The 26,417-nt window shown below is 38.9% G+C and overlaps 1 protein-coding gene across 5 annotated transcripts in view; it reads right to left on the bottom strand.

The window, feature by feature from the left end:
- Window positions 1–15,720: 15,720 nt before the first annotated feature.
- The window catches only part of LOC127958450 (regulator of G-protein signaling 3), a 40,735-nt gene continuing 30,038 nt past the window's right edge, over window positions 15,721–26,417 (bottom strand). For 3 of the 5 annotated variants that reach the window (XM_052557324.1, XM_052557323.1, XM_052557325.1), the window contains 8 exons: window positions 26,109–26,152; window positions 25,384–25,506; window positions 20,150–20,926; window positions 19,940–20,010; window positions 18,506–18,598; window positions 18,207–18,268; window positions 17,878–18,044; window positions 15,721–16,726 (listed from right to left, as the gene is read on the bottom strand). In XM_052557324.1, coding sequence (XP_052413284.1) covers window positions 16,532–16,726; window positions 17,878–18,044; window positions 18,207–18,268; window positions 18,506–18,598; window positions 19,940–20,010; window positions 20,150–20,926; window positions 25,384–25,506; window positions 26,109–26,152 — 1,532 coding nt within the window. In that variant the 3' untranslated portion in view covers window positions 15,721–16,531. Of the gene's footprint in view, window positions 16,727–17,877; window positions 18,045–18,206; window positions 18,269–18,505; window positions 18,599–19,939; window positions 20,011–20,149; window positions 20,927–22,138; window positions 23,067–25,383; window positions 25,507–26,108; window positions 26,153–26,417 lie in introns of those variants that run through there. The other 2 variants (XM_052557326.1, XM_052557327.1) reach the window with 2 other exon arrangements.

Below are 26,417 nucleotides of genomic sequence, written 5' to 3'. Positions count from 1 at the left end.
CTTTCGATGTTTGTATTAAAGTAAATAATGAAAATTGTTTCTACACCAATTATCTGTCAGTATATTTGAGAGATGAATTAAATATCCAACTAATCCATAATCCATAAACTAATCCATTTTATTAAATCAAATTTCCAATTAGTTTTTGTTGCTGTTGTCTTTTTTAACTAGTGGTTTCATCATAATGTTTGCTACTTTTTAAATGCCTTTGAATTTATATTGTTTTACCCAGACCTTATATTAAAACATGACTATTGCTTGATATATATAAAAATAAAACATACATTATTATATTTTTTAAACTAACTGACTAATAATAATTAAATCCAAGCTGAATAAATTACTTAAATATTATTTTTTTTTTTTTATTTCTATTTATTTTTCACCATATAGAGATGTAAGATGCTGAGAGAAAGCGAGCTTTATGAACAATGTATTAGATGCTTCTGAAACTTATACTACAAGTAAAAAGTAATGATTTGAGGCTGCCTTTTAAATTAATGCACATTCCTTGAAACAATTATAAACTCTAAATGTGTAATGGTTAGAGGTAATAAAGGCTTTAAAAACTTAAAGAGTACATAACATACACAATTAATCTTGAGTACCTGTAGAGTAGTACTGCATCCTTCATATATCCAAAAAGTCGTTAGTTCCCTGTCCAGGGAACTTCGAACTGCGTCCTCTGAAGGGACACTATGGGGAACACCTCGTCGTGACCCGTGTCTGAAGCATACTTTGAAAAACGCCAACGTGTTGGCCGGCGACAGCCTCTGACGTCGCTACCGGCGCGACTATAAATACGCGCCCGTAGGAACCGTCACTTATCTTCTTTGTCTTCATTGACTGTTTTGTTTGAAGCGTGCATTTGAGAAACGACCAAAACGGTAAGAGCGATCTTGTTATCATGGCATCCACTAGCAAGACGTTTAGACAGTGTGTGCATCCGTGTCAGCGATATTTGACACCTGATGACACCTGGGACTTTTCCTCTCACACTCTCCGGCGGCAAACGAGAGCGAACTCCGGGAGGAAGATGCGTTGTCATTAACCCCTTCTGACACTGAAGTTAGTGCTCTGCTGGGTTCTACCCAGAAAGAGCAGGAGATGTCTGAGAGTGGTGAAGAAGCTGAGGCTGAGCCTTCTCAATCCTCCTGCCCTGTGTATGAGGAGCTGTTAGAGGTTATGGATCGCGCCACGGAAAAATTAGACTTGCCATGGAAGCGTGCCAGAAAGGTAACGTCACGAGGTCGCCTCGATGAGCGTTGTTTGCCTGACCATAGCCCTCCAGCCCAGGTGAGCCTTCCATTCTTGCCTGACTTGCATGCAGAAGTTGAAAAGGAATGGAAGAGGCCATTTTCCTCTCGCATCCATTGGTTTCAGCATACGAGTTATGCTAATATCGAGGGCATGCACGAAAACGGCTATGAGAGGATGCCCCCTGTAGAAGAGACACTGGCTAGCTATCTCTCTGTGGGTGAAACGTCCTCTCTTAAATCTCCCTCTTTGCCATCTAAGCCCCTCCAGGATACATCCTGCTTAAATGGCAAATCATATGCGGCAGGAGGCCAGGCTGTGGCTTCATTGCACACGATGGCAGTGCTTCAGGCTTACCAGGCTGACCTGCTGAAGGACCTGGATACAGGCGAGGGCCTTTCACATGACCAGGTAGCTGAGCTGCGCCGCACCACAGACCTCTCTCTCCGGGCTACCAAGCAGGCTGCCTCCGCCGTGGTCAGGTCTATGGTGGCCATGGTGGTAACGGAGAGACATCTGTGGGTGAACCTGGCAGACATCGGAAGGGAAGAAAGGGGACTTTTTCTCGATGCTCCTGTCTTGCCTTCTGAGCTTTTCGGTACCTCCGTCGAGATGGTGGTCGAAAAGTTCAGGGAGGCAAGGGCACGCTCCGCTGCCTTTAAATCCTTCATTCCACGAAGGTCCAGGTCCGAGCCCGAACAACAAAGGGGTCCTGGCCCATCTCAATCTGAGGATCGTAGACGGGTGCAGAAGGCTAGTGTCGCTCCGGATGTTTTTTACCTCTGTTTTAACTTCTGTTTTTATCCTCCCCTGCCTAATTCCCCTGTAGCCACCACCTCTCCACCTGATCGAGGTTAGATGGAAAGTTTCTCACATAACAGTCTCCTTTCCTGGACCTATGATGTTTTGGTTGGTTCTATGTTCATAGTAACCGCCTTACTGATGGTCCGGACCAAAAGGGGGCGCCCCGCAAGCGGGACTCCAGTACAGGAGGGTGGGTGAGTACATAACTCTTGCTTTACCTGCTTATGGGTGTTATGTTGCTGGTGGTTATATGTCTACTAACAAACTCTGTGAGTTTCATCTACAGAGCTTGGCTCATCATCAGAATTGGCACAGCACTGCAGGGAATTTCATGGATGTCCAGCCAGGTCACCCTGAGGGGCCCCTTGGCCGCTTGGCGCATCCGGGGAGGTAGTTACGGAGTCCTTCTGTATGTACTGCCTCAGGTGATGCTCCCCTCGCTTGAGGGTTGGATCTTGCCTCTCCCGTGCGATCCAGCGCCTCTGGGATGCTTTTCTGTACACACGCTAAGCTTGTGTACTTTCTCAAAACCACGTGGTGGTCAGTGTGCACGTGAACACTTAGCGCACTGTCTCAAATCCACGTAAGTGGTAAGTGTGCACGCAAGGCTCTGTGCACTTTCTAAAATCATGTACGGTAGGGGTTACACGCTCTGCTTCATTCCCTTTCTGAAGATGTTAGCCCTGGGGTCCATGGGCTTCATTCAACCAGTGTGTATTTGTTATACACCCCAAGCATCGCTTCCCTCAACATGAGGGGCTGTGTGGACTTCCACACATTGTGGTTATCAGGTAGTAGGCTTCACCAGGCCTCTCTGATGGTGAGCTCCCACATACTGTGGTTGCCAGGTAGTAGGCCTCACCAGGCCTCCCTGGAGATTTAGCTCCCACATACTGTGCGTTTCCACTAAATGGCATATTGTGGTTTTCAGATAGTGGGGTTCACCAGGTCTCTCTGAAGGCGAGCTCCCACATACTGTGGTTGTCAGGTACTAGGCCTCACCAGGCCTCCCTGGAGATTTAGCTCCCACATACTGTGCGTTTGCACTTAAAAAAATAAATAAACGAGCTCCCACGGTTTGTGGTTGTCAGGTAGTAGGCCTCACCAGGCATCCCTGGAGTCGAATTCCATGTTACTTTCAGTTTCCACTGAGGTGGTTATCTGGTAACAGGTAGTAGGCCTCTCTAGGCCTCTCTGTAGGTGAACTCCCACATATTGTGGTTATCAGATAGTAGGCTGCACAGGTCTCTCTGAAGGTGAGCTCCCACATACTATGGTTGTCAGGTAACCTTTCAGTACACACGCTAAGCCAGTGTTACGCGCTCCGCTTCGTTCCCTTTCTTAAGATGATTAGCCCCGAGGTTCCTTGGGCTTCATTCAACCAGTGTGTATTTGTTATACACCTCAAGCACCGCCCCTCAACATGGGGGGCTGTGTGGGCTATTCTTGTGGTAGTTAGCAGCACTCCTCTTTTCTGAAAGGGTCGCCTGTGAGCATGCTGCTCGGAGCTCGCACTCTAATGGGAGACTGAATTCTTGTTTTTTTTTTTCAGAGCGCTCCGGTACTACATACAGTTATGAGACGCACTGTGAGAGCAGACATCCTGCTGAGGCAGGGGCTGAGGCTCGGGAATGGCGCCTTCGCACCAAGGTGTTGAAGCAGAGTTGGAAAGGTTGGCCAGATTTGGGTGGATAATTTTTGCGGCTCGAGAGAGCATTGCACTATACCCTCTGGCTTCCTCTGACTCATCCAGCTCCATTGGGGCTGGACTCCATGGTACAGGTGTGGCCGAGGCTTCATCTGTACGTTCCGTCCTCCAATTGCTCTGCTCCCGGGCCATTCCATTTACAAGCTGCTCTATCAGAGTGCCAGGAGAGCCCCTCCTTTGTGACAGGCAAGACTTGGTTATAGACTGTGCTAGGTTCTTAGCCGTATCCCTTTAAAGGAATCTTTCGTTATTCCAAGCCTTCAGCTCTACCCCGGGCCGAGGCCCACAGGTAAGTTGGGTAGGTAGCTTAGGCCTTTGCCCATAAGGGATAATGTCACGGACAGCCGTCGAACCGTCCCAGGGGTGACTCCTGGTGAAATGGTAGAGTTGGTACTTAGTGTTTGCCACGATTCTGGCCTGCACTCCCCTCAGCATGGCGGCGTGGGTATACTGTTCCCCATAGTGTCCCTTCAGAGGACGCAGTTCGAAGTTCCCTTGACAGGGAACGTCTCAGGTTACCAATGTAACCATGGTTCCCTAAGAGGGAACGAGACACTGCGTCCTCTAGCTCCCTGCCATGCTTCGGATGCAAGCTTCACGAAGAAGATAAGTGACGGGTCCTACGGTCGCGTATTTATAGTCGCGCCGGTAGCGACGTCAGAGGCTGTCGCCGGCCAACACGTTGGCGTTTTTCAAAGTATGCTTCAGACACGGGTCACGACACGAGGTGTTCCCCATAGTGTCCCTTCAGAGGACGCAGTTCGAAGTTCCCTCTCAGGGAACCATGGTTACATTCGTAACCTGAGACGTTTTATCATATTTATAAAAGAAAAATACAGCTTTCCGATTGTTTCCAGAAAAAGCCAAGCTCCTGGAGGCTTGCCTTGAGCAGCAGAGCTATAATACTGATGTTTCGTGTTGTTTCAATTAAGATATCTTCACATATGTGCTGATTTCCAACAAAATACAGAAATCTGATCTAATTGTACTTACATGAATGGGGTATTTTATCACAGGGACTGCTCCATGTTTTAATAGCAATAGATGTGCAAATCCAGCGTCGACTTGGGCCTTGTTTATAAAACATTCATCACTCAAATGACCAGAACACACAAACACACTTGATACACTCCGTTGCTGCCCCAAAAAAAAACTGCATCCACTGTTAATATAATGCTAGGTTCTTGGGGAATCTAAACATGGTAAACTTTCCCTAACATCCAAAAATGCACTTATTTGGAGGCATTCTCGAACAAATCCTATGCAGCGCTGCCGATGATTTTGAAGCACGTTGATGTGCGCGGTCTCGTTCTCCTCTGATCAATGTGTGTGCGCGGGCGCGCTTTTCTGGTATAAATGCTCATATAAGGACTTCCATTCTCGTCTACCTGGAAGTAAGATTTTCGGCACAGAAATTCTCAGTCATTCTTCTAAATTAATGTTTAAAACTTTGCCCATGTTTAGCATGAGAATCCATCTCTTTAACACTGTAAACAACTCTGAATACACGAAACACCATTGGGCCTATATGTGATATTTTTATGGGCCTATGCTTACACCCGCAGAATTCACTGCTGCTGAAAAACAGCCCAAATACAATGCAGGTCTGCTGCTGGGGTTCCAGCGGATTGTGTTACTTTCCAGAATTCTCTTGGCTCTCGATGAAGACACAGGACCATTATCCTCGCATAGTTGCTTAAATAGTTCTCCCCGTATAATTTCAGCATTAATGTTAAAGCAAAAATGAGCCCTACCAGCTCATATTTTTTCCAGCGTCATGACCACCTCATCACTCTCTGCTCTCTCTCTAATCCCCATATACATTTTCAGCCCTGTGAGACCCTTTAGAAAAGGCAAATAGTAGAAACCATCACACCAAAGCAGACATGATTTTCAAATGATTTTTCACGATTTTTTTTGAGGCAACAGTAGCAGCTACAGACGACATAACCTGCTCCATCTGTTTATGCTGAAAGATGTTGACAATTATGCTGTTACAAACATTTATGACTTAGTTTATTTCGTGGAACACACACATCCATGAAATGTTCCAGAGCCAATCTATATGGAGATCACTCACAGCAATTCGTTTTTCAAACATCCATTTGCCTTCCTTTACACATCTTTAAAGTCACAAACATGGAACAATGGCAAAGTGACAGAAACAGCATACTTTAAATTAAGACTTTGCTACAATTTATAAATGAGACAAGCTCTAGAATTTTGGTCATTATATTTTACAACACTGTTTTGACTCACATTATGCTGTAAAAGTTATCGCTCTGTCTGGGTCGGCTTATTGAAACAAAGACATCTGGATCTAGGTCTTTTTTCACTGCAAAGTATTTTCTGATCCAATAAAAAGACTTTAATGCTTAATCATTTTTATGAAATGAGATATGTGTTGAAGGTTGTTTGGGTTAACATATTTGCACAAATATATACCCCTTATTAATGTAGAGCAGTGAACAGTGGGGGTTATTGACTAATTAAAGTCAATACAGACTTTTGTCCCTTTTATCATTACCTATGAATGATGACAAGCATCTGACATGAAGGGAGTGAATCACCCCCCCATCTATTTTAGGTGTTTTTGTTTATTTGTTTTTTTGTGGTTGTTGTTGGCTTTTCCAACCCAAATGCTGGGTTTAGCTGACCACCTACCAGCAAGGACTAGAGCCAAGAGTGCAACTTCAGCTCGCAGCCTATGATGATTCCTATGGTTTGGAACGGTTTATACAAATACACATCCGCTGTGCCACTCGAATGCAATCCTGCATTGTGGAGCATCAACTCACACCATACGTCAGCCAGACACCATCAGCCCTCCAGAACCAGGTCACGAACCCATGCTAGTGGACGTCACATGAATCTCCCCTTGGGAGCGGCATAGACGGCTGAGCCAGAGTTTATATTTGTACTTTGGAGCTGACAGCCATGTAATCATGGCGTGCCCTATTCATCCGCCGTGACCTATGGTGAGTGTCATTTAGCCATCAATAGTTAATATGCAGCCTCTCATGTCTGTTGTAAAACTTACTGCCACCGATATTTCCCTTCCAGTACACGCCCTCCTCGACTCTGGGTCAGCTGGGAACTTCATATCGGGAAGTCTCTGCCACCAGCTCAATCTCTCAATCACGACCACCAATCAGTGACAGGATTAGATCCCAACTTTTTATAAGCAGAATTGATACTTAAAATCTGTCCCAGCCACTGCTAATTTATTAGAAAAGTACCCCTGCTGATCCAGGGAGAATAATTGAAAAAAGTTATAATTGAAAAATTGAAAAAATAATATAATATGTTGTGTTTTACTCATTGAAATATTTAGTCATGATATAATAATTATTTTATAATTGTATTGGAGTCTTACACACATGCTATACAATTAATCTGAGCTGTGCATTAATTTGAGTGGGGACAGCTATTATGGGACTGGCTTGATGGAGCGCAGGAGATGCAGATAAAAGATAAAAGATAAAATTCAATGAATTGCTAATTACAACATGAAAATAAAAATGTAATGCATGTAGAAATACTAGAAATTGTGAATATAATTAATTGGGAATCATGCAAAAAAACAAATAATAATAAAAAATTAAATAAAATAACCACTCTCTAACCATTAGGCCACAACTTCCCATTATAACTAATGCAACCACTCTATTTTTGTTGGATTTTGCTGCTTTTATTTTAAAATGTATGATTTACGTGATTAATGTAAATGGTTGAATATGACAAAACAAGAAGCCAGGCGTATGCATGATTAAGAGTGAATGTTTGCATATTTACAAATCAAAATATTATTTTCTTAGATCAAATAGATTACATTAAAAATGCACATTGGTTGGCATTTTGCAGGTTACAGAATTGAGCCATTAGGTGGCGACAAGTGATTTTAGTTTTGGGAGTGATTTCTTAGGAAGGCCTATTCAGTACTTTGTATTGCTTGGGAGATTTGTAATGTTTGCCTGATTCTCCTTTGGTTTAATTTTAGTTGGAGGAGCACAAACAGACGACGTAACTGTTTTTTTTAATCCACAATATTTCAGATGAGCCTGTTTGTGTGTCTGTTTTCTACACAAATCTGTCTACATCTCCTATACCACTGATAAAAGATGGGTTAGGAACTGGCAGCTTTGTTTTGCAGGTTTGCTTTCCCTGTACTTGGGCTGAGTCCATTCCCCTGAGAGCACTCTGGCAGCATGTGCTGCCAAAAAAGCTCTTGAATGCTGCCTGACTGTCACTCTTATCTGCACCATGACATCACACAATGGAGGAAATATGACTGTGCGGATCTGAGGTCAGCTGGTTGACGATTTAGCAGTGAAGTGAACTTCTGCTGCACCAGTTCTGTTGCTCAGGAAGCAACAAAAGACTGGCGGGATAATATTTGGATCAGGTGACTCACCGAAGTGGTCATTGGGTCAGGGCCAGTGCAAAACATAGTTTTGTGTACGCATGCTGTCAGTATCAGAGGTGCGACACACAGCTGTTTAGAATTATCATGGAATTTTGTTTAGGAGAGAAAAATGTTCTGGAAAGCAGGATGTTCTTGTTTTTCTTCTGATTGGAAACCTCATGGTTATCCTCGTATAAGAAAGCTAGAGGTGACTCGATACTTAAAATACATACAAACTGTAAGTGTATATTTAAACACTGAGCATGATGATTTACTGTATGTACTGGACACATGAAAAAAAAAAAGTATACCTTTACTACTTTCACATAGTTCATGTTTGACAACTGTATTTACTAGCAGGTGTCATTCAAACTTAGTATACTGTTCATATTCCAGCAGAACAAGATATGTGAGCCTGGACCACAAAACCATAAGGGTACGTAATTGAAATGTTTTTTTGTTTTTTTTTAATTGACATTTATACATCATCTGAAGACTGAATAAATAAGCTTTCCATTGATGTATGGTTCATTATAGGACAATATTTGGCTGAGATACAACTATTTGAAAATCTTGAATCTGAGGGTGCAAAAAAATCTAAATATTGATAAAATCGCCTATAAAGTTGTCCAGATGAAGTCCTTAGCAATGCATATTACTAATCAAAAATTAAGTTTTTATATATTTACGATATGAAATTTACAAAATATGTTCATGGGACATGATCAAATCGATAAAAGAAAGAAAAGAAAAATCAATACTTTTGACCCATACATTGCTTTGGGTTTTGTGGTCCAGGGTCACATATGTTTTTGTGGATAGGCAAATTTTGTGAATAGGCAGATTCCTTTCTTTGTTCCCAACCCTTGTTGGGTTGGAGCCATCATTATTCTGGTGTCTGGTCATAAGCTCTAAATACTACACAAACCCACTCTTCTCAGATGTGTTGTCAATAACTCTTTGATCCATTTTAGGTATTCAGTACCATTCAATTAAGAATTTTTAACATATTTCAGTGTAACAACTTCTGGTCTAACCGATCAATACATAGTGGATGATATACAGAAATAAATTAAATAAAGTTCTGTGACACAACTTAAATGCTTATGTATGTCTTAAAGGCTTATGTATTCTCAGTAGCAAGTTCCTGTTTTAGCAGCACAACAGTTTTTAATAAGATTCAATAATATTTTTCAAAGATATTAAGAAATGTTTTTTTTAATCACCAAATCAGCATATAAGAATGATTTCTGAAGAATCATGTGATACTTAAAGATGCTGTATGTAGGATTGACACAGAATGGTTGAAGTAGGTATATCAGTCCAAATTCAAAATACTGTTTTGGAGAGGGTTATTTTCACCGGGCCCCTCCTCCTCAGACGCACATGCAGGTTGCCAGATTGACGATACAGACAGGAATGAGCGCACTTGACGATGAATGAAATGAAATATGCTGTGCCGAAGTACAATTGGGTAAACTGGCAGTGGGCTGGTTTCACAAACCAAACAAAGATCGACATTCCAGCCCGGAACGCACATTTTCAAAGGAGACTAACTGACTGTATTATCATTTTTCTGATAAACAAGTATGTTAACTTTGCATGATTCTTAAATATCTGCAAACATGTTATGGTATTTTAATGCTTTAGTGTAGTCAAAATCTTACAGCATCTGCAAGACTGGAGTAATTGCTTCTAAAAATTCATCTTTGCCATAACATAAATTATATTTTAAAATTGATTAAAACAAAAGACATTTATTTAGAATTGTAATAATATTTCACAATAATACTGTTTTAACTGCTGCACACTTAAAAATGAATGTTGACTGCACAAAACATTACCATTACCGTGGCTTACTTTATCCCACTGATAACACACGTAAGAAAACATAACATAGACTTTCTTACTAACATCATTCTTACTAACATCATAAAAAAATCACTGAGCAGGTAAAGGACATCAACATAAAAGTGTCTTATAAGCACTGGCAACTAAATTGTTTTGTATTCTTAGAAATGGATGTTAGTTTGTTATTTGTTTGTTGTTCTTGTGCTTTCTCCTTACACCAAAAGCCCTGTAAATATTTCAATAAAACTCATATTTGGAGTCTGCTGCCTTACTATATGACTTGTGTACTGCCTTTGGTCTCCTGTCCTTCTTAAGCTTGCTAATCTGCAGTGGAGTCAGCCTAAAATGACCTTTGGATGCATCAGGGATGTGCCAGCATGGTCGATTGGATTGTTTTTATGTTTTTTCGCCACATATGTTTTTTGGACGCTGTCCTTAACGTTAATAATATAAAACCCACACTGTGGAATACACCATTAACATTTATTTTCCTTGGCTCTTCTCTGGACTCAGGTTAGAGACTGAGGAAATACAAACCAGCCTCAGTTTTTTTTTTTTTTTTTTCAGAAAAGAGGTTAAGCTGTCTGTAATTGTCCATATTTTTCTAATCAGTTCATGGCACTGTTTGAAGGAGACTGACTTAAGCATACTTTGGGGGTGAATGATGCAAAATGAAAACTTTGGAGTATTTCAAACATTGGCATAGTCTCTCGAGAGTGGAGTATTTACAGCGGGAAAAATGAAAGACATAATAGGAAACATTTGAGGTAGTGAAAGAAGGCAGGCAAACATGGCAAAAAGGTCTGAATGATTCTGCTGTGCACAGAACCTGGAGGGTTTCAACGATTAAATGATAGTTTAGAATGGACCAGGTTTCTCCTCATATGATCTTCAGTGATATTAAGAGTGTCTATGACAGTGAATAATAAGCAAACAACTTTAGTTACACATTGTAAATTTTCCCTGTTTCTCGGTGTGGGCTGTGAATGTTCTCAGAGTCGTCAGCAGCAGTGGATCACTGTCAAACATAATATGAGCCCTGACCCACTGGTTTGGACAGCAGCCAAATGACCCCAAAATTATATATTGATGGACTTTTCTCTGGATGATGGAGTAATGAAATGGTGGCATAAACCCTGTTCTCTTGGAGCTCAGCGTAGGCACTAACAGTCTGTCCTACTCTTTCTTCAATTAGGCTATCGAAAGAAAGAGATGTTTGTTATATCAATTCATCTTCAGCCCAGATTTCTTCAGATTCTATCTAATGAAATTTAGTAAGAAGTGTGTGGATATAATATAATCTACTTTCAGCAACTTATGTGTTTTCTATCAGAATGTTCGATTTCAGATCACGAACCAATCGGTCTTTTGATCTTGTCGGTCAAACTGGATTGCAAAAGGGATCTGAAATTGTTCAGATTCAGTTTGATTCATTCGATTCACGCACTCACTGAATTGCAGTGAAATCATTTTTAAATCAGTAAACAAAGTGGGCGATGGAGGGAGTGGATATTCACGATCTATGTAGGAAACAACTTTCAAATGTCTATCTGTTTGTCAGCGATGAAGCAGTTTTGCGCACGCAGCGTATGAAGGTCTGTACAGCAGGTAAAGGCTAGCTATTTATGTTATAGGATATTTAAACAACCATCAAAATATAGGGACATTGATGGGGGGTTTGTGGTAGTAACTGGTGGCTGGAAACGATGAAAGAAAGAGAGAGCGACATTAAGAAAAAGGCTGGGTGCCTTTAAGAAATGAAGCCTCCTGGCTCATCGCCCGTTCTCCAATCTGCTGATGATGAGGCCTGTGATGAGGAAAGAACCGGGATCCATTTTTAGCGATGAGTTCATCCTTTACGGATGGAAAAAAAAGGAGAGAGAGAGAGAGAGAGAGAGAGAGAGAGAGAGAGAGAGAGAGCAGCCATAAAAGTGCAGTCCGTGTGCTCCTGCAGGCACCTGACAGCACGTCGCATCTGCACTTATCTGAATTTAGCCATCAATCAAGAGTGAACACATACTGCGCAAGAAGACGTTAATTAAAATAATGACGGACCTTAGGGAACAGTGAGGAATGCTGCAAGTTTAATGCGTTTCTGAACGTGGACCCTTTCCAGGAGGCTTTACACGTCGCCTGTTGCATTCCTGAACGAAATAAATAAATAAATAAAAGAATGCTAGTTTTGACAATGAGCTAAATAATACAATAAAGCTGCAATAAGCAATTAACAGGTCCAAATACGGACCAGTTAAGCCAAAAAGTTAAGTATTGTTCATATTCCAAAGCTGTTATCTATTAACTAACACTTGATGTTTAAACAAATTCATAAAAATTAATCGCAATTGTGTTATTTCTTGGTGTCCACTGTTATAGCGCCGCCTTCTGGTCAAATTAGATGAAACTATGATTATTCATTTTAATTAATTAATTAATTAGTTTATTTTCAGACTCTGTCCTTAAAGCCCGAGTTTTGTTTTCGGTTGTCCTCATGTAGGCTACCTCTCTGAGATCTCGATAAATGATTGCATTCAAAATGTCAGGGTAACTGAACAGCCCCACTTACAGATATTAATGTTAATCATTATTTTGGCACTACAAATTGACTTATAAATTATACATACATGTACTAGATTCCTATAGTACAGTTACTTTTTAATTATCAAATGGTACAAAATAAGCCACACCCAACATTATTTACTGGTGTTTGGCAGTCATGTTGAATTAAAAGTTCGGCATGTTTTCATGGCAGTTTATGCAGGCACGCCAGACTTAACTGGATGCCAAATAAATTTGGTGCACATCTGGCAAAAAATAAATAAAAGAAAAAATAAAGGTATGCTAAAAAAGAAAAAAAAATTCCAATATGGCAAAAAACTTTTCCAGGCAGAAATAAATGAAGGTATGCGGCATGTCGAGATCATGAGCCAAGGAATCTGTGCACGTAAAAGATATTTGGTCTAAATTTCACATTTCTGTGTACATACCGTTTTAAAACATAACAAAATGTATAATAAAAATAATAATAAATCCAAACAAAAACAAAACACTTTATGTTTGTGCTCCAAAATATATAAGTTTGTACATTTCTGCATGCTTCATTTGCAGTGAAAACAAATGTTCCAGGTCAAAGAAAAAACACCCCAGACTCATTTCACACTGAAAATATTTTTGTTGCTGCAGTTTTAGGAGGCATTTGCCTGTCTGCGTCATTACAGGTGTAGTACGTCTCTTTCCTAAGAAAGTCGAGGCTTTATTGATGTTTGTGTATAAGCCACAGGTGAATAAGGCCGGTGAATTTAGCAGAGGGTGATTCCTGTCCTCACATTCCCTTCATACTGAGAGTGCTCTCCTCTCCCACCCCTCAAACTCACAGAACTGCACAAACACATCCCCATCATTTCCCTACCATCCCTCCATCTGTCCAAATGTAGACTCTTTAATAACAGCTGAACAGTATGATTCTAGCACCATCTATGGGTGTGAAGGAAAGCATGCTGAAGATCTCAAATACCTAATATCTGCAGTTGAATGCCACTATGCACACTAGAATAACAATACATGGATTTCTTAAATGAAGAAAAATGAACCTGAAAGTCACAAATATCTATTTATTTATTTTTTTTAAGTGAAAATCATCTTTGTTGTCCTTTTTATGTGATTTTTAATTTAAGTAAACAGATTTTAACTTAATGTGGAAATTGTCAATTCTTGCTATACATATGTTTTTAGATCGGACAATGATACAGATTTCAGGATTTTATTTACTTTAATTTAGAAATGATTTCAATTGACATTGGCAATATGCAAAATCTATTTTTTTTTTACTTTACATGTATGTATTTAGATATGAAATTTAGATATGATTTTGATACTAATTCAGAATATTAAATTTCTTATGATTTAACTTAATTTAATAAAACAGATGTAAACTGACAATATGGATAATGCTGAATCTATACACTTTCTATATTTAGATATGACAGTGTTTTGATACATATTTCAGGATTATTTTACATTTGATTTAATTGTAATTGTTTAGCTATAGGTTTTTATTTACTGAGATATGAAAATGTTGTACATCTGGATTGTGCGTCATCACCATCACCATCACTTGACCTGTTTTTCTGTCTGCTGTCCAGCACACATCATTTGTGTTCACTGACATCTGCTTTTGGAACCTCATTGCACAAATAAGAACGGCTTTCTAATGAACAAGCTTACTAATTAGGATGTCCAGTAAATGTATTATTTTTCACATCTATGAAACACGAGGGTATAACCTGTACTGTGTAAATGTTTTGCAGTGTCTGTGTCATACCTGCAGAGCCGCCCTGGGGAAATAACTCATTGTTGATGCATTACTGGGTAAACATAATAACTGGTTTACACACACTGGTGCACTGTGGCATCATAGTATGCATACAGTAAATAGTTGTTCTTGTGCTGACACAGCTGCATGGATCATAGAAACGGTTGGATCAGAGGCAGTGCAAAATCAAAAGCTTTCATTATATATTAGGCAAAACATGGTTTTCACTTTCCTGTAATTATGTTGCTGTTTTCTTACACGCGGATCATTTCCTTTAATTTGTTTTCGTCCAACATCAAGTTTAAAGGAGTGTGTTCCACACCTTCAACAGCTGCCTGAGGGGTCAAACATTGGGCCGAAAGTAAGAGGAAGCACTGTGCTCCAACACCCTAGTATTTACCATCATCTCTGCTTTCATAGTTACGTTCATTTATTGTTATTTTTTTATTATATTAGTTGTATTTTGTGCTTAAATGTACATTTCATACATAACTTTAATTTATGTTCAATAAAAAAAAGGTTATATTTAAATAAATGATCTCTAAATAGTGAAGGCTTTGGATTATTTGCTCTTTCTAGCGCTTTGCTGCCCTCTGGGGATTTTTAGGTGCATAACCTTCTCATATATGTATAATATTCCACCTATGTTGTTATAAATATTTCTCTTTCGTTTCAATTTAAGATAAGATTCAAATGATTTAAGGTGTAAAACCTTTTCATTAGGACAATATGTTAAAATCCTATTGCATTTCAATAAAACGCAATGATACAAATGATCGTTATCAAAAAATAAATAAATAAATACCCAGCTGACCTCATGCTTGAATGGCATTTTATTTGATGAGAGTATGTTACATATGAAGGCAGCAGTGAGTGAAATATGACCCCACAAATAAATACAAGAAATATTATTACAGAAGGAAGGATATTGTTAGGATGAAGACACTGTATTTGCCAAACATGAGTCTCCAAAAGAGCTAACTGCTAAATAAACATGTAAATCAACACAGAACGCACACATCTATGTACAGTACATGCTCCTCTATGTTAAACCGCTTCTTAGGCTTCTCTGATATGTTATTCTGGTTTCTTTGACATGTGATCAACTGACCAACAGCAACGATGACAAACAGATTACCTTCAGTTTTAACATCAATGTAACTGTTAGTCTGTGTAGCTCAGCCTCTGTCATTTACATCTGGAATTACATTTTCTTTCATTTGAACTTATGATGCCTGTATGATGCATTATGGGAGAACATTTGTACACTGTGTGTGTATATATATATATATATATATATATATATATATATATATATATATATATATATATATATATATATATATATATGTGTGTGTGTGTGTGTGTGTGTGTGTGTATATATATATATATATATGTGTGTGTGTGTGTGTGTGTGTGTGTGTGTGTGTGTGTGTATATATATATATATATATAAAAAATACAAAAAAAGAACATCTGACCCCTTTAATATACAGTTTTGTTTAAGAAATATTAATAAGGATAACTAACTGTATATTGCACTTGTAAAATATAAGGAATTAGAGCCACAGGGCCACTTCATGAAGAACAGATGTAGAAATGTTACCAAAGCCCTTGAAAGTAATAAGAATTAGTGCTCTGTCAGTAGTATTGAGAGAATATAAACTATAAAAAAAAATGCTGTTAACTGCAACTCTGATAATTTTTTTTGTAACTTAGTTTTGTCCGATATCATTTCACTAGGATCTTTGTCAAATTTGAGTATGCTGAGGTCTGTGCAGGAAAGAAAAGTGAAAATGTTTGTTGGTAAAGCTGAACAAAACCGTACCAAAATTTCTCTCTTTTTTTCCCAAACCCATCATGCTTTGCACCCTCTATGTACTGCCACTGGGTCAACAGGTGCAAAGGTTTTCTGGCACACTGATTCGAGTAAACACTTCCAGCATGTTCATTACACATTTATCGCCATCTTATTGCCGCAACCATCCAACAGGGTGCAGCACAGAAGCGTCCAAAAACAATCTGTCCATGCAATGATCCATCGGGACTGAGCTCTCCAAGGTGCTTAGCTGACTGACGTCTCAATACGAAGCTGTGCATCAGTGGATTATGTGATTGTAGACACGTCCTCTTCTACTACGTCTCCAGCAGTACTGATCTAACAACATTTAAACGTCTGCCGTTTGGGGTCATGGCTTTAAGATGGATCTGCGGCAGAGCTGGGTCTCTTTTGATTGGTTAATTCCAGGTAAATGTCAGAGCGGAGGAATCGAGGATACGAGTCTCTTTCCATTAGTCCAAAGATTCTGCTCTGAGCCAGGTCAAAGCAGTCTGCGCAGATGTTCTCCATGTTTTCCTTGATGTGCTCCCTGGTGTACGAGTCCAGATTAACCTTGGAAATAAAACAAGAGTCTGCTTAGGATGCTTTTCATATTCATTCTGGATGGGTTTTCTGGCACATCTGCTCTCTGGAATCACTTACAAATTACATGTAAAAAAAAAAAAAAAAACACATTCTCACACAAACGAATCCTGTCCAAGAAAAACGGCAGGAGACTTTAGCTGAAATTGCATTGGACATGTAATAGCTGAAAACAAGTAAACTGAGAAATAGAATTCTGGTTGTTAATTTTGTCAACTAAGTGCATTTTTTCTATTTGCTCAATTCTCCACACACACACACACACACAACTGTACGTACATTTCTGTATAATTAATGTAAGATTTATGTATATTAATCACCTTTTTGTTTGGATTAAATAATTTGCTTAAAAAACATTACAAATGAAGTTATGTGACTGGAATATGTTACATTGGTGAATTAAAAAGAGTCTAGGTCTTTCTTTTAAGCATAGACTCAAAATGTCATGTTGACCTGAGATCATGAAGAGAAAATCTTTCAAAGGCTGAAATTATTGTATAAAAACCTTAAGTATTATGGCTGATCTTGTATTTTTCTTTCAGATACGTATTAAGACTGTAGTGATATGACATTAATATGCACACTTTTTGTGGTATGATTAATAACCAACATGCAAGGAGCCTTTTTGTGTCAAGAAAACCAGAAGATAAAAGAGAAGCCCTCATAACTCCATGACAAGCTGAGTCTCTTAAAAAGCCGACCTTTTATTAAATGCAACATTAGTTCAGGTTGTCAGATGGTATAAAACATTTAGAAAATAATCAAAAATCAATGATTAAGATTTTTATTTTATTTTGTTATATATATACACATATAAACAAGTATAAGAACTTGAAACATTCATTAAATTTGGTAAACTAGATTGAAATCTTATGTCATTCTTAGCTTTTTTTTTGTGATATCACTGCCTTAAGAACATTTAAAAAAATTTTTTACTTCATTTATGTATGATTGTACAAAATTTAGAAAAATTTACAAAATCTTTATCTTTACTGAATTAAAGACTGATTTATTAATTTGCCATATTATTAATGTCACACAATCTGCAAAATGACTGCACATTATTTTGGTCACCAAGAACCACCGTCACTAAACATTAAAAAGCGTTTTTGTCACCTTACCTCTTTAGAGGACTGTATGGAGATGTACTCAGTGCATATCTTCTTTGCTCTGGATGCCATTTTGGACAGTGATTTGATCCTCTTGAAGTCCTCACAGGCCAGCCAGAAGTCCAGATTCTCCTCACTGAACTCAGTCTGCAGGAAAGAGCGGAAAACCACCAGGCCATCTGAAGAAGTGAAGAGAAAATGACGCAGAATAAGTGCTAAAGAGAATCTGGGGTAAATCTGGATTTGGATTCATGAGCAGAGGTTAAAATGGATAAACAACATGGTTTAAAACAGCAGTAACAGATCCATACAGCTGTCAGAACCAATGAAACATATCTTACATTTGTGAGAAAGCAGCGCATCAAGCGACTCTGCCCATCTGAGCGCTTCCTCTGGAGTCGGTCTGTGGATGAGCAGACACAGCGGTCAACAAAGCCATGACTCACACTAATGACCCAATTTCAGATAATTATAGCGCACAAAATAGGCCATCTACTCAATAACTCAAAAACGTCACTGTTGTTTTGACGGCACACTCAACACTCATACATCGAAGCTCAGCCCATTCAGGCTTCCTCTCGATACTTAAAACCGCCGGGAGTCAGCTCGGGTGAACGAGGAAACAATCACGGCGACTCACTTGTCTGACTTGAGGACTTTCTCAAGCTTGCTGACTGGTCTGTCGTTGGTCTTCTTCCGGAGAAAAGTCAGACGGTTTTTCATGTCTTTGGCACTGTGTGACAAGAAAAAAGACGTCACAGTAGGTGATTTATTAGCTAACTGCAAACCTGAACATCTCATGGTTACATGGCTACATCCTTATAACAAAAAATTATATTTAGCATGAAGAAAAGAAAATGATTTTTTTTTTTTTAAGGATATTTGCTGACATTTACTCGCCTTCAGGCCATCTAAGATGCAGAAGAGTTTGTTTCTTTATCAGAACAGATTCGGAGATATATAGCATTATGTCACATGCTCACCAATGGAAACAAATCCATCTTTAAAGGCACAGCTCACCCCACAATTAAATTTCTGTTAAGAATTACTCGCCCTCATGTCGTTCCAAACCTGTAAGACCTTCATCTTCGGAACACAAATATATTATATACACAAATATATATATATATATATATATATATATAATAAATTTTTGATGAAATCTGAGAGAAACCATGACGTATGCGTTTGGTGCTGAGGACTGGTGTTTTCTTTGTTTTCAACAAACAGTATTCTTGTTGCTGTCTATGGAGGGTCAGAAAGCTCTCAGATTTCATCAAAAATGTCTTAATAGGGTCTTAAGGGTTTGGAACAACGTGTAGGTAAGAATTGTCATTTTTGGGTGAACTAACCCTTAAGGAGAAAGCAACATTATGGATAAAAGACTCATATTTTAGCTGGAAACAACTGATTGAAATTGTATAACAAGCATGCAGCTTAGTTTGCAGGATGTTAACTGGTGGACTGGACTTGTGGATTACTGTGATGTTTTTCAACTGTTTGCACTCCCATTCACTGCAGAGGATCCATTGGAGAGCAAGTGATATAATGCTAAATTTCTGCAGATCTGTTCCAATGAACAAACTCATCTACATCTTGGATGGTCGAGAGTGAGTCAATTTTGGAGGGAACTATTCCTTTAAGCCTATTTTTTAGGAACATTCTGATACAACTGTATTTTAATGTAAATGAAACACATGACACAGAGCAAATAATAAATAGTCCAGATTATGGTGTCAAGACATTAGTCATACTGCCATATTGAATAATTCCTTTGACTTGTTTTTGTTGCTTTGAGCCCGTAAAATCTAATGCTACAACATGAGTCCCCCGATAAAACATTTTTAATAATATAGTAATGACAATGAGATTTTCAGCTTCACTGTCATGAAAACAACGTTACAATGCAAAAATTGAATGGTGCTCCAAATAGACTTTTTTCCCTCTTAATTACTAAATAATAATAAAAACATTATTGGTTATGCAGTGAAATATGTCCCCAATCTGCCGTTGACAGTAATGATATTTACTCCATACAATTGCAAATGAAGTAGTAGGAAATGGTTTGACTCACAGATTCTTGGTTTTCTTCTGTTTGACACCAGTTTTTCCTGTGTCACATTTACAGTTCGGCGTGCCACAAACCTGTTGAACGTTTACAATAGAAGGCTTTTGAATTCAACTTAATTCAGCTACTAATTGAATTATTCTCGAACGTGTATCTTCACTGGGTTTTTAAACAAAAGATATGTTTTAACAAATATGTAGACGCATTTGAACACACCCTCCTTCCAGTGAAGAGCAGACAGATCTGGTGGACGGATCCTCCGTTCTTGGTGAGCTCTTTCCTCAGGGTCTGTGGCGAGGGGACCGCCCAGCGCTCCGAAGGATCCCGCTTGGCCTCTATGCAGTCAATGGCCTGATCGGAGATGAAGCGAGGAGACCGAGGCTCCTGCAGCAGACTGCCCTCGCTGTGCGTCCGTCTGTGGAGGGACCTCTGCACACACAAGCCCCCGCTCTGCTGCCCACTGCTAGGAGATGACTCTACCATACTCCTCCGCTTCAGGAAGCCTTCATCGCTGTCCTCATCGTCGTCCTCCTCCTCCTCATCATCATCATCAGTCGACGGTGAGGTCAAAGCCTCTGCGTTGAAGGAGCGATCCAGACACAGCCTAGGAATGACTAGAGGTGAGGAAGATGACGATGAAGATGTGGGTCTGGCGCCAATGCTGATGGTCTCGGAAGCGCTCTCACCCTCCCCCTGCTCCCTTTTCTCCAGTTCTGACTCTTGGCCGCCTGCTTTCACATCCTTCTGTCTGTCCTTCCAGATCTCGGAGGTCTCCAGGTATGGAGGTTTGCAGGCGTCTCGAGAGGTCGGAGCGGTTTGGTTGGCTTCCCTTGCGCTGCAGTGCAGGCGCTGAGCTGGAGAGCTGCAGTTGGTTCTTCTCATGACGGGCGATGGAGAGGGGCATGATGGGGAACAGGGCTCAGGCACACTGTGAGAGCTGAAGCCGAGCGGACCCAGATCAGCAGTCTGTTCAGCTGCTTTTGGTTCCAGCATCTGTCAATAAATTAACATTTAGTCATTTTGCAGACGCTTTTATCCAAAGCAACTTACGATTGGGGAAAACATGAAGCGATTCTTCTTAAAGAGGCAAACGGACACAGGAAGTGCTCATAATACCAAGTTTTAGGCATTGTTTAAATAAGTACGAGCTAGAAAGAGAAGGGATACGTAAAGAGATGGACAAATGCTAAGCAAAATTTGGTCATTTTATATGTTGTTCCAGGGTTAGCATCAACTGAGGTCTTCTGGTCAAACATCAATTGCAATCGATTTTGTCACATTATTTGTGTATTTTATTTATTAAACTGATTCCCAGCAAACGCTGTTATTAGAATGGCTTAAAAAAATCTTGCAATTGGGCTTTTAGACAAAATAGTTTAAAATAAGAATATAGGTATGTTTTGAAAATACTGTTATTATTTTTACACATATATCAAGTATGATATATCTTACATATATCAGAATGAAAGAGCTAAACGCTTAAGAAAAGTATCAACAATATAAAACCAACTATGGTTAATAACTACATAAATAAAATAACTAAATAAATAAACTACATTAGAAATTAATGAATGCATGAAAACAAAAACAAAAAGAATACTCGACTCTACAATACTCCATTATATTCAGTTCTATTTTCTAATGTGCCGGGGGGGAAGGTAGAGAGGAAATGGACAGGCAGAAAGAGAAATAGAAAGAGGAAAAAAAACATGAAAATCTATTTTATGTTCCCTTATCTTAGAGGAAAAGGTTAATGTATTCATGCGCCCTATACATTCAATCAGTTCATAAAGTAGTTTGCTGGGAGCGCGACTGACAGCTCTGCTGCTCTTTAAAGACACGGCACAGAAGATCTGACACAAGCAGGCAAACAAAAATGACTGATATGAGTAAACAGAATGCCAGAAGTCCTATATGATGCATTCATTAGATCATTAGATAATAACATACAATATTTTACTTGAACAACTTCTCACTACAGTCACATTTTATATCTTGTTAAGATACAATGCATTTTCAAACTGAAATATTTCAAAACGAACTCATACATCCAACATTCTCACACAAACACACACACACACACACACACACCTTTATGCCAATCAGATCACACTGAAGGTGCTACAGATTATTTTCCCCCAGTCTCAATGCAAAAGCACAAGGCGCACACAGAGAATGCAGGACGTAACATGTAAATGACCTCACCTTCGTGATGTTTTGTCCTTACAAGCAAGTAATGTAGTCCTCCATCATACTAGTCTAGCTTGTATTACAACAGCCCTGTTTTTCTCTCTCTCTACACTCTCTTTCTCTCTCCCTCTCTTTCACGCTGTTACATGAGTGTGTCTGTTTGTGCTAGTCTGATGATGATGTCGCTGCTCTCCTGATGTCACTCGCCCACCGAGTGGAGAAAGTGAGAGAGATCATGATTAAGAAACAGAGGGATAAACATTATGCTTAACTCGTACGTGCAGTGCATGGAGTGGAGCGAGCATCTGTCACATTACAGTAGATCACAAAATCATAATTGGCCGTATTCACATTCTTAAAGACTTTGTGAACTCAAAATAGGAATCTTGTGGTATTTAGTCCTGGTCTTCTAGCTTCAAAACTATTTATATGCTACTGTACTCACGAATGTTGATGTACATGACTTTGTTTTACTCGTTTTAAATTTACAGTTTACAGGAAAAACAACAACAACAACAACAACAACAACAAAACAATCAGATTCTCTCTAGCATCTTTACCATTTAGCAAATCATGGTTAATGTCTCTGACTTGTTAAACTCACTTGCATTTTTTTTTTTTTTTTACAAAATATCTGTCTACAGTGTCTACAATATACACTCAGTGGCCACTTTATTAGGTACACCTTGCTAGTACCGGGTTGGACCCCCTTTTGCCTTCAGAAGTGCCTTAATTCGTCATGGCATAGATTCAACAAGGTGCTGGAAACATTCCTCAGAGATTTTGGTCCATAATGACATGAAAGCATCACACAGTTGCTGCAGATTTGTCTGCTGTACACCCATGATGCAAATCTCCCGTTCCACCACATCCCCACAGACTAGCCAAAGTCACTTAAATCCTCTTTCTTCCCCATTCTGATACTCGGTTTGAACTTCAGCAAGTCGTCTTCACCACATCTAGATGCCTAAATGCATTGAGTTGCTGCCATGTGATTGGCTGATTAGCAATTTGTGTTGCCAAGCAGTATGTATATATATTAGCGGTGTGACGAGACACTTATCCCACAAGACGAGATGAGACATGGACTGGGTTCTAGGCTCACAAGAATGAGATGAGACAATATTTTTTATCTTTTTTGAAGGAGTCCTCCATTATAAAATATATAGGTGAAAATGGTATTTTAATCAACCGAAAAACAAAATGCAAAAATGTAGGTGCATTTTGAAATCAACTTGTACTTTATGAAATTAAACTTCTATTTTAATGAATTGTATGCTGCAGTAAACAACATGTAAACAAGCGCTGCAATATTCTATAATAAATAATAAGATATATATAAATTGGAGATCACAATTTCAAAGAAAATAAAAAGATTAGAAAACTAAATAAAATAACAATTTACAAGTGGTTCTGACAAAATGTTAAGTCTTTTCAAAAAATATATGTTCATTTGATCAAAAAAAATAAAAAAATAATAATAATAAATGGAGTCAGTGTCTCAATTCACAAAGACCTGTTTCTCAATTAGAATCTTTTGAATGAATGATTCAATGGCAATACTTTTTTTTAATGGGCAGTTGTCACCACCTCGTGGCGATAGAGGATATTGCGTTACAAAACATGCACGTGATAAAGATACTTTTGATTTGATTGCTACTGTCGAGAGAATAAGTGTTTATAGCCAAACTATAAACTTTTCTATCAGTGCTTCTGTTATCTAAATGTCTGTTACACAGAACTAATTATGTGTTGTTGAAAAAAAAACTGTGTATTGCTCTTTCTGGATCAGCTGAAGCATGAATGATACATTAACATGGGCAGCGACAAAATGTGCTTCTCACGCTCCACTGACACTCGCGATGTGAATAACAGACATAGCTGAATCATTGGCATACAGAAATAAGATCGCATGGGTGATTGAATTGAGATCTTTAAACGATTAATCTTGCAGCTCTAATGTAAACACTGCAAATTATTTTGCAACATCGGATCTCGCGAGATCTCACGCCACGAGATCTCGTCACATCCCTAATATAATCAAAATCAAATCAAATCAAAATGTATTCAGAAACCTTCAACATTTCTCACATTATAAGTTTATTTGCTATAGTTTAAAAATTTTAATAAAATATGACAAGAGCTCAGTTAAACTGTGTCAGAACAAATTCATCTTGATAATGTCAGATAACTTTGATAGAAAGGTATGTAATGCATTACAATCATCCAAAAATTATTCACCTGTTAAATTTAAGTACACAATTAGATATCACCAATTTAGGTCAACCAATTACCAAGCAATGCTTAATTTTGTTCAGTCTGTCTGTGGTGTAAAAAGTTGTATGAAGAATTTTTGGGTACAATATGTCACAGTTCACTTTATTTTGTTATCATCACTTAAATGAACTATAGTGTCCTGCACCCACTAGTAATAAATATAAAAATTATATCTGGTGTCTTAATAGTTTTTTGTTTGACTTCATGTATATACACACACACACACACACACACACACACACAACATTTATATCCTGTATAGAAAATTATTTAAAAAAATAATAATACTTTCGGCTGAGATACAACTATTTGAAAATCTGGGGGAGCAAAAAATTCTAAATATTCAGAAAATCATCTTTAAAGTTGTCCAAATATAGTTCTCAGCAATGCATATTACTAATAAAAAATGTAATTTTATATATCATGTTTTTTTTGGCTAATGCTACAAATATAAATATACAAATATGCCCAGCGACTTAAGACTGGTTTTGTGGTCCAGGGTCACATATTTCTGGTCTTTTAAAGGGAAATATTTCTTTGCACAATCTTTGATAAAACTGCAATAATTTGCTCCAACTCTGAAATGATTTTCCTTTTCACCTGACATCATCAAAACCTTTTATTTTTTTAACCTCTGCCCTGCAAACCACATAGACCTTTCTCAAACCAATCAGTTCCTACTGGATGAAAAGAAGCACCATCCTCCTTTTTTCCCTTGAATATTCCGTTTCACTCTGGATACCTCACATTACAGAAGCATAATATGTTTCATGCTAACTTTACAGAAAGAGCAAGAGAGAGAAATTAAATACAGCTCTTGAAATTCAAGGTCATTTTGCAGCGGCGAGTCCAGTATAAAGAGCCCTACCTCTCCTGAGCGATAATACTCCATAACTGCTTAAGAAATGTAGCCATGCTGTGGTTAAAAGCGAGACCCAAGTGGGTGTTTTTGTGAGCGAGTGCACTTGTGTTTGTATTAGTACCTGGTCAGGGCCCATTCTGTCCCTCAGGGCGAGCTGCTTGTCAATATTGTCTCTCAGACACTGAACAACCCTCCTCTTCTGCTCGGATGAAAAGGCTTCCAGGCTGAACAGACATTTGGTCCTCTGCAGAGACACACATTGAGGGAGTGATTATGAAGTAATGTGTGTGTATGTGAGAGAAAGGACAGAATTACACATCACAGTCTCATGAATCTGAGGAACAAGAAGAACTCAAACATTTTATAATGCCAGGATGTTCCACCTGTACAAGACCATCTCTCTCAAGAAACCTCAGTGTCATGCGCTGTTATGCAGGAGAACGGCATATGAGAGATGCAATCATACTCACTCACACATTCGTGTCTGTGTGCGTGTGTGTGTGTGTGTGTGTGTGTGTGTGAGTGTGTGTGAGAGGTGTTGTCAGGGAGATGGGCAGATGGCTGGGTCGATGAATGTGTTTGCTCGAGTGAGCAGGCGACATCTTTCAGGCACGTTTACTCTGGAGAGAAAGAGCAGCTATAAAGGCTCTAATATGTGACGTAAAAGAGGCCCTCCATTTAACATCCGCACATCATTTACATCCTGTAAATATTTACTACAGGGCCATCCTGTCGGGTCAACGCTTCGATAGGAAACACATTACACTGTGCAGGATTTGTAGTGCAGAGCACAGTGTTAAGCATGATGTGCTGTGAGTGGGTCGCTGGTTAGATGCAGGATCTCACCTCTATCCAGTAGGAGATGTACAGCCGCAGTTTGTCTGCAGGAACTGGAGAGAAGAAGACAGAAGTGTGAATTTCTTCATCCTGAGGCTGTCAGTTTTTTTCTAACTCTGGAGGATGTGAACACCCACATATACTCAAATATATATGACACCCATATGTGCACTGCATAAACAGAGTGCTATTCAGATTTACTCAAATCAAAGGCCTACAAGACATTACAAGGATACGATCAGATTTGTATATTTATAAAATCTTTGATAACACTTTACAATAAGGTGTCATTTGTTGTATTAACTGGATAAACCAAGA

This window comes from Carassius gibelio, chromosome B5, assembly GCF_023724105.1.
Source record: "Carassius gibelio isolate Cgi1373 ecotype wild population from Czech Republic chromosome B5, carGib1.2-hapl.c, whole genome shotgun sequence".
Taxonomy (NCBI): Eukaryota; Metazoa; Chordata; class Actinopteri; order Cypriniformes; family Cyprinidae; genus Carassius; species Carassius gibelio.
The sequence above is the reverse complement of the archived record's forward strand: the minus strand, read 5'-3'. Positions and strand labels throughout refer to the sequence as shown.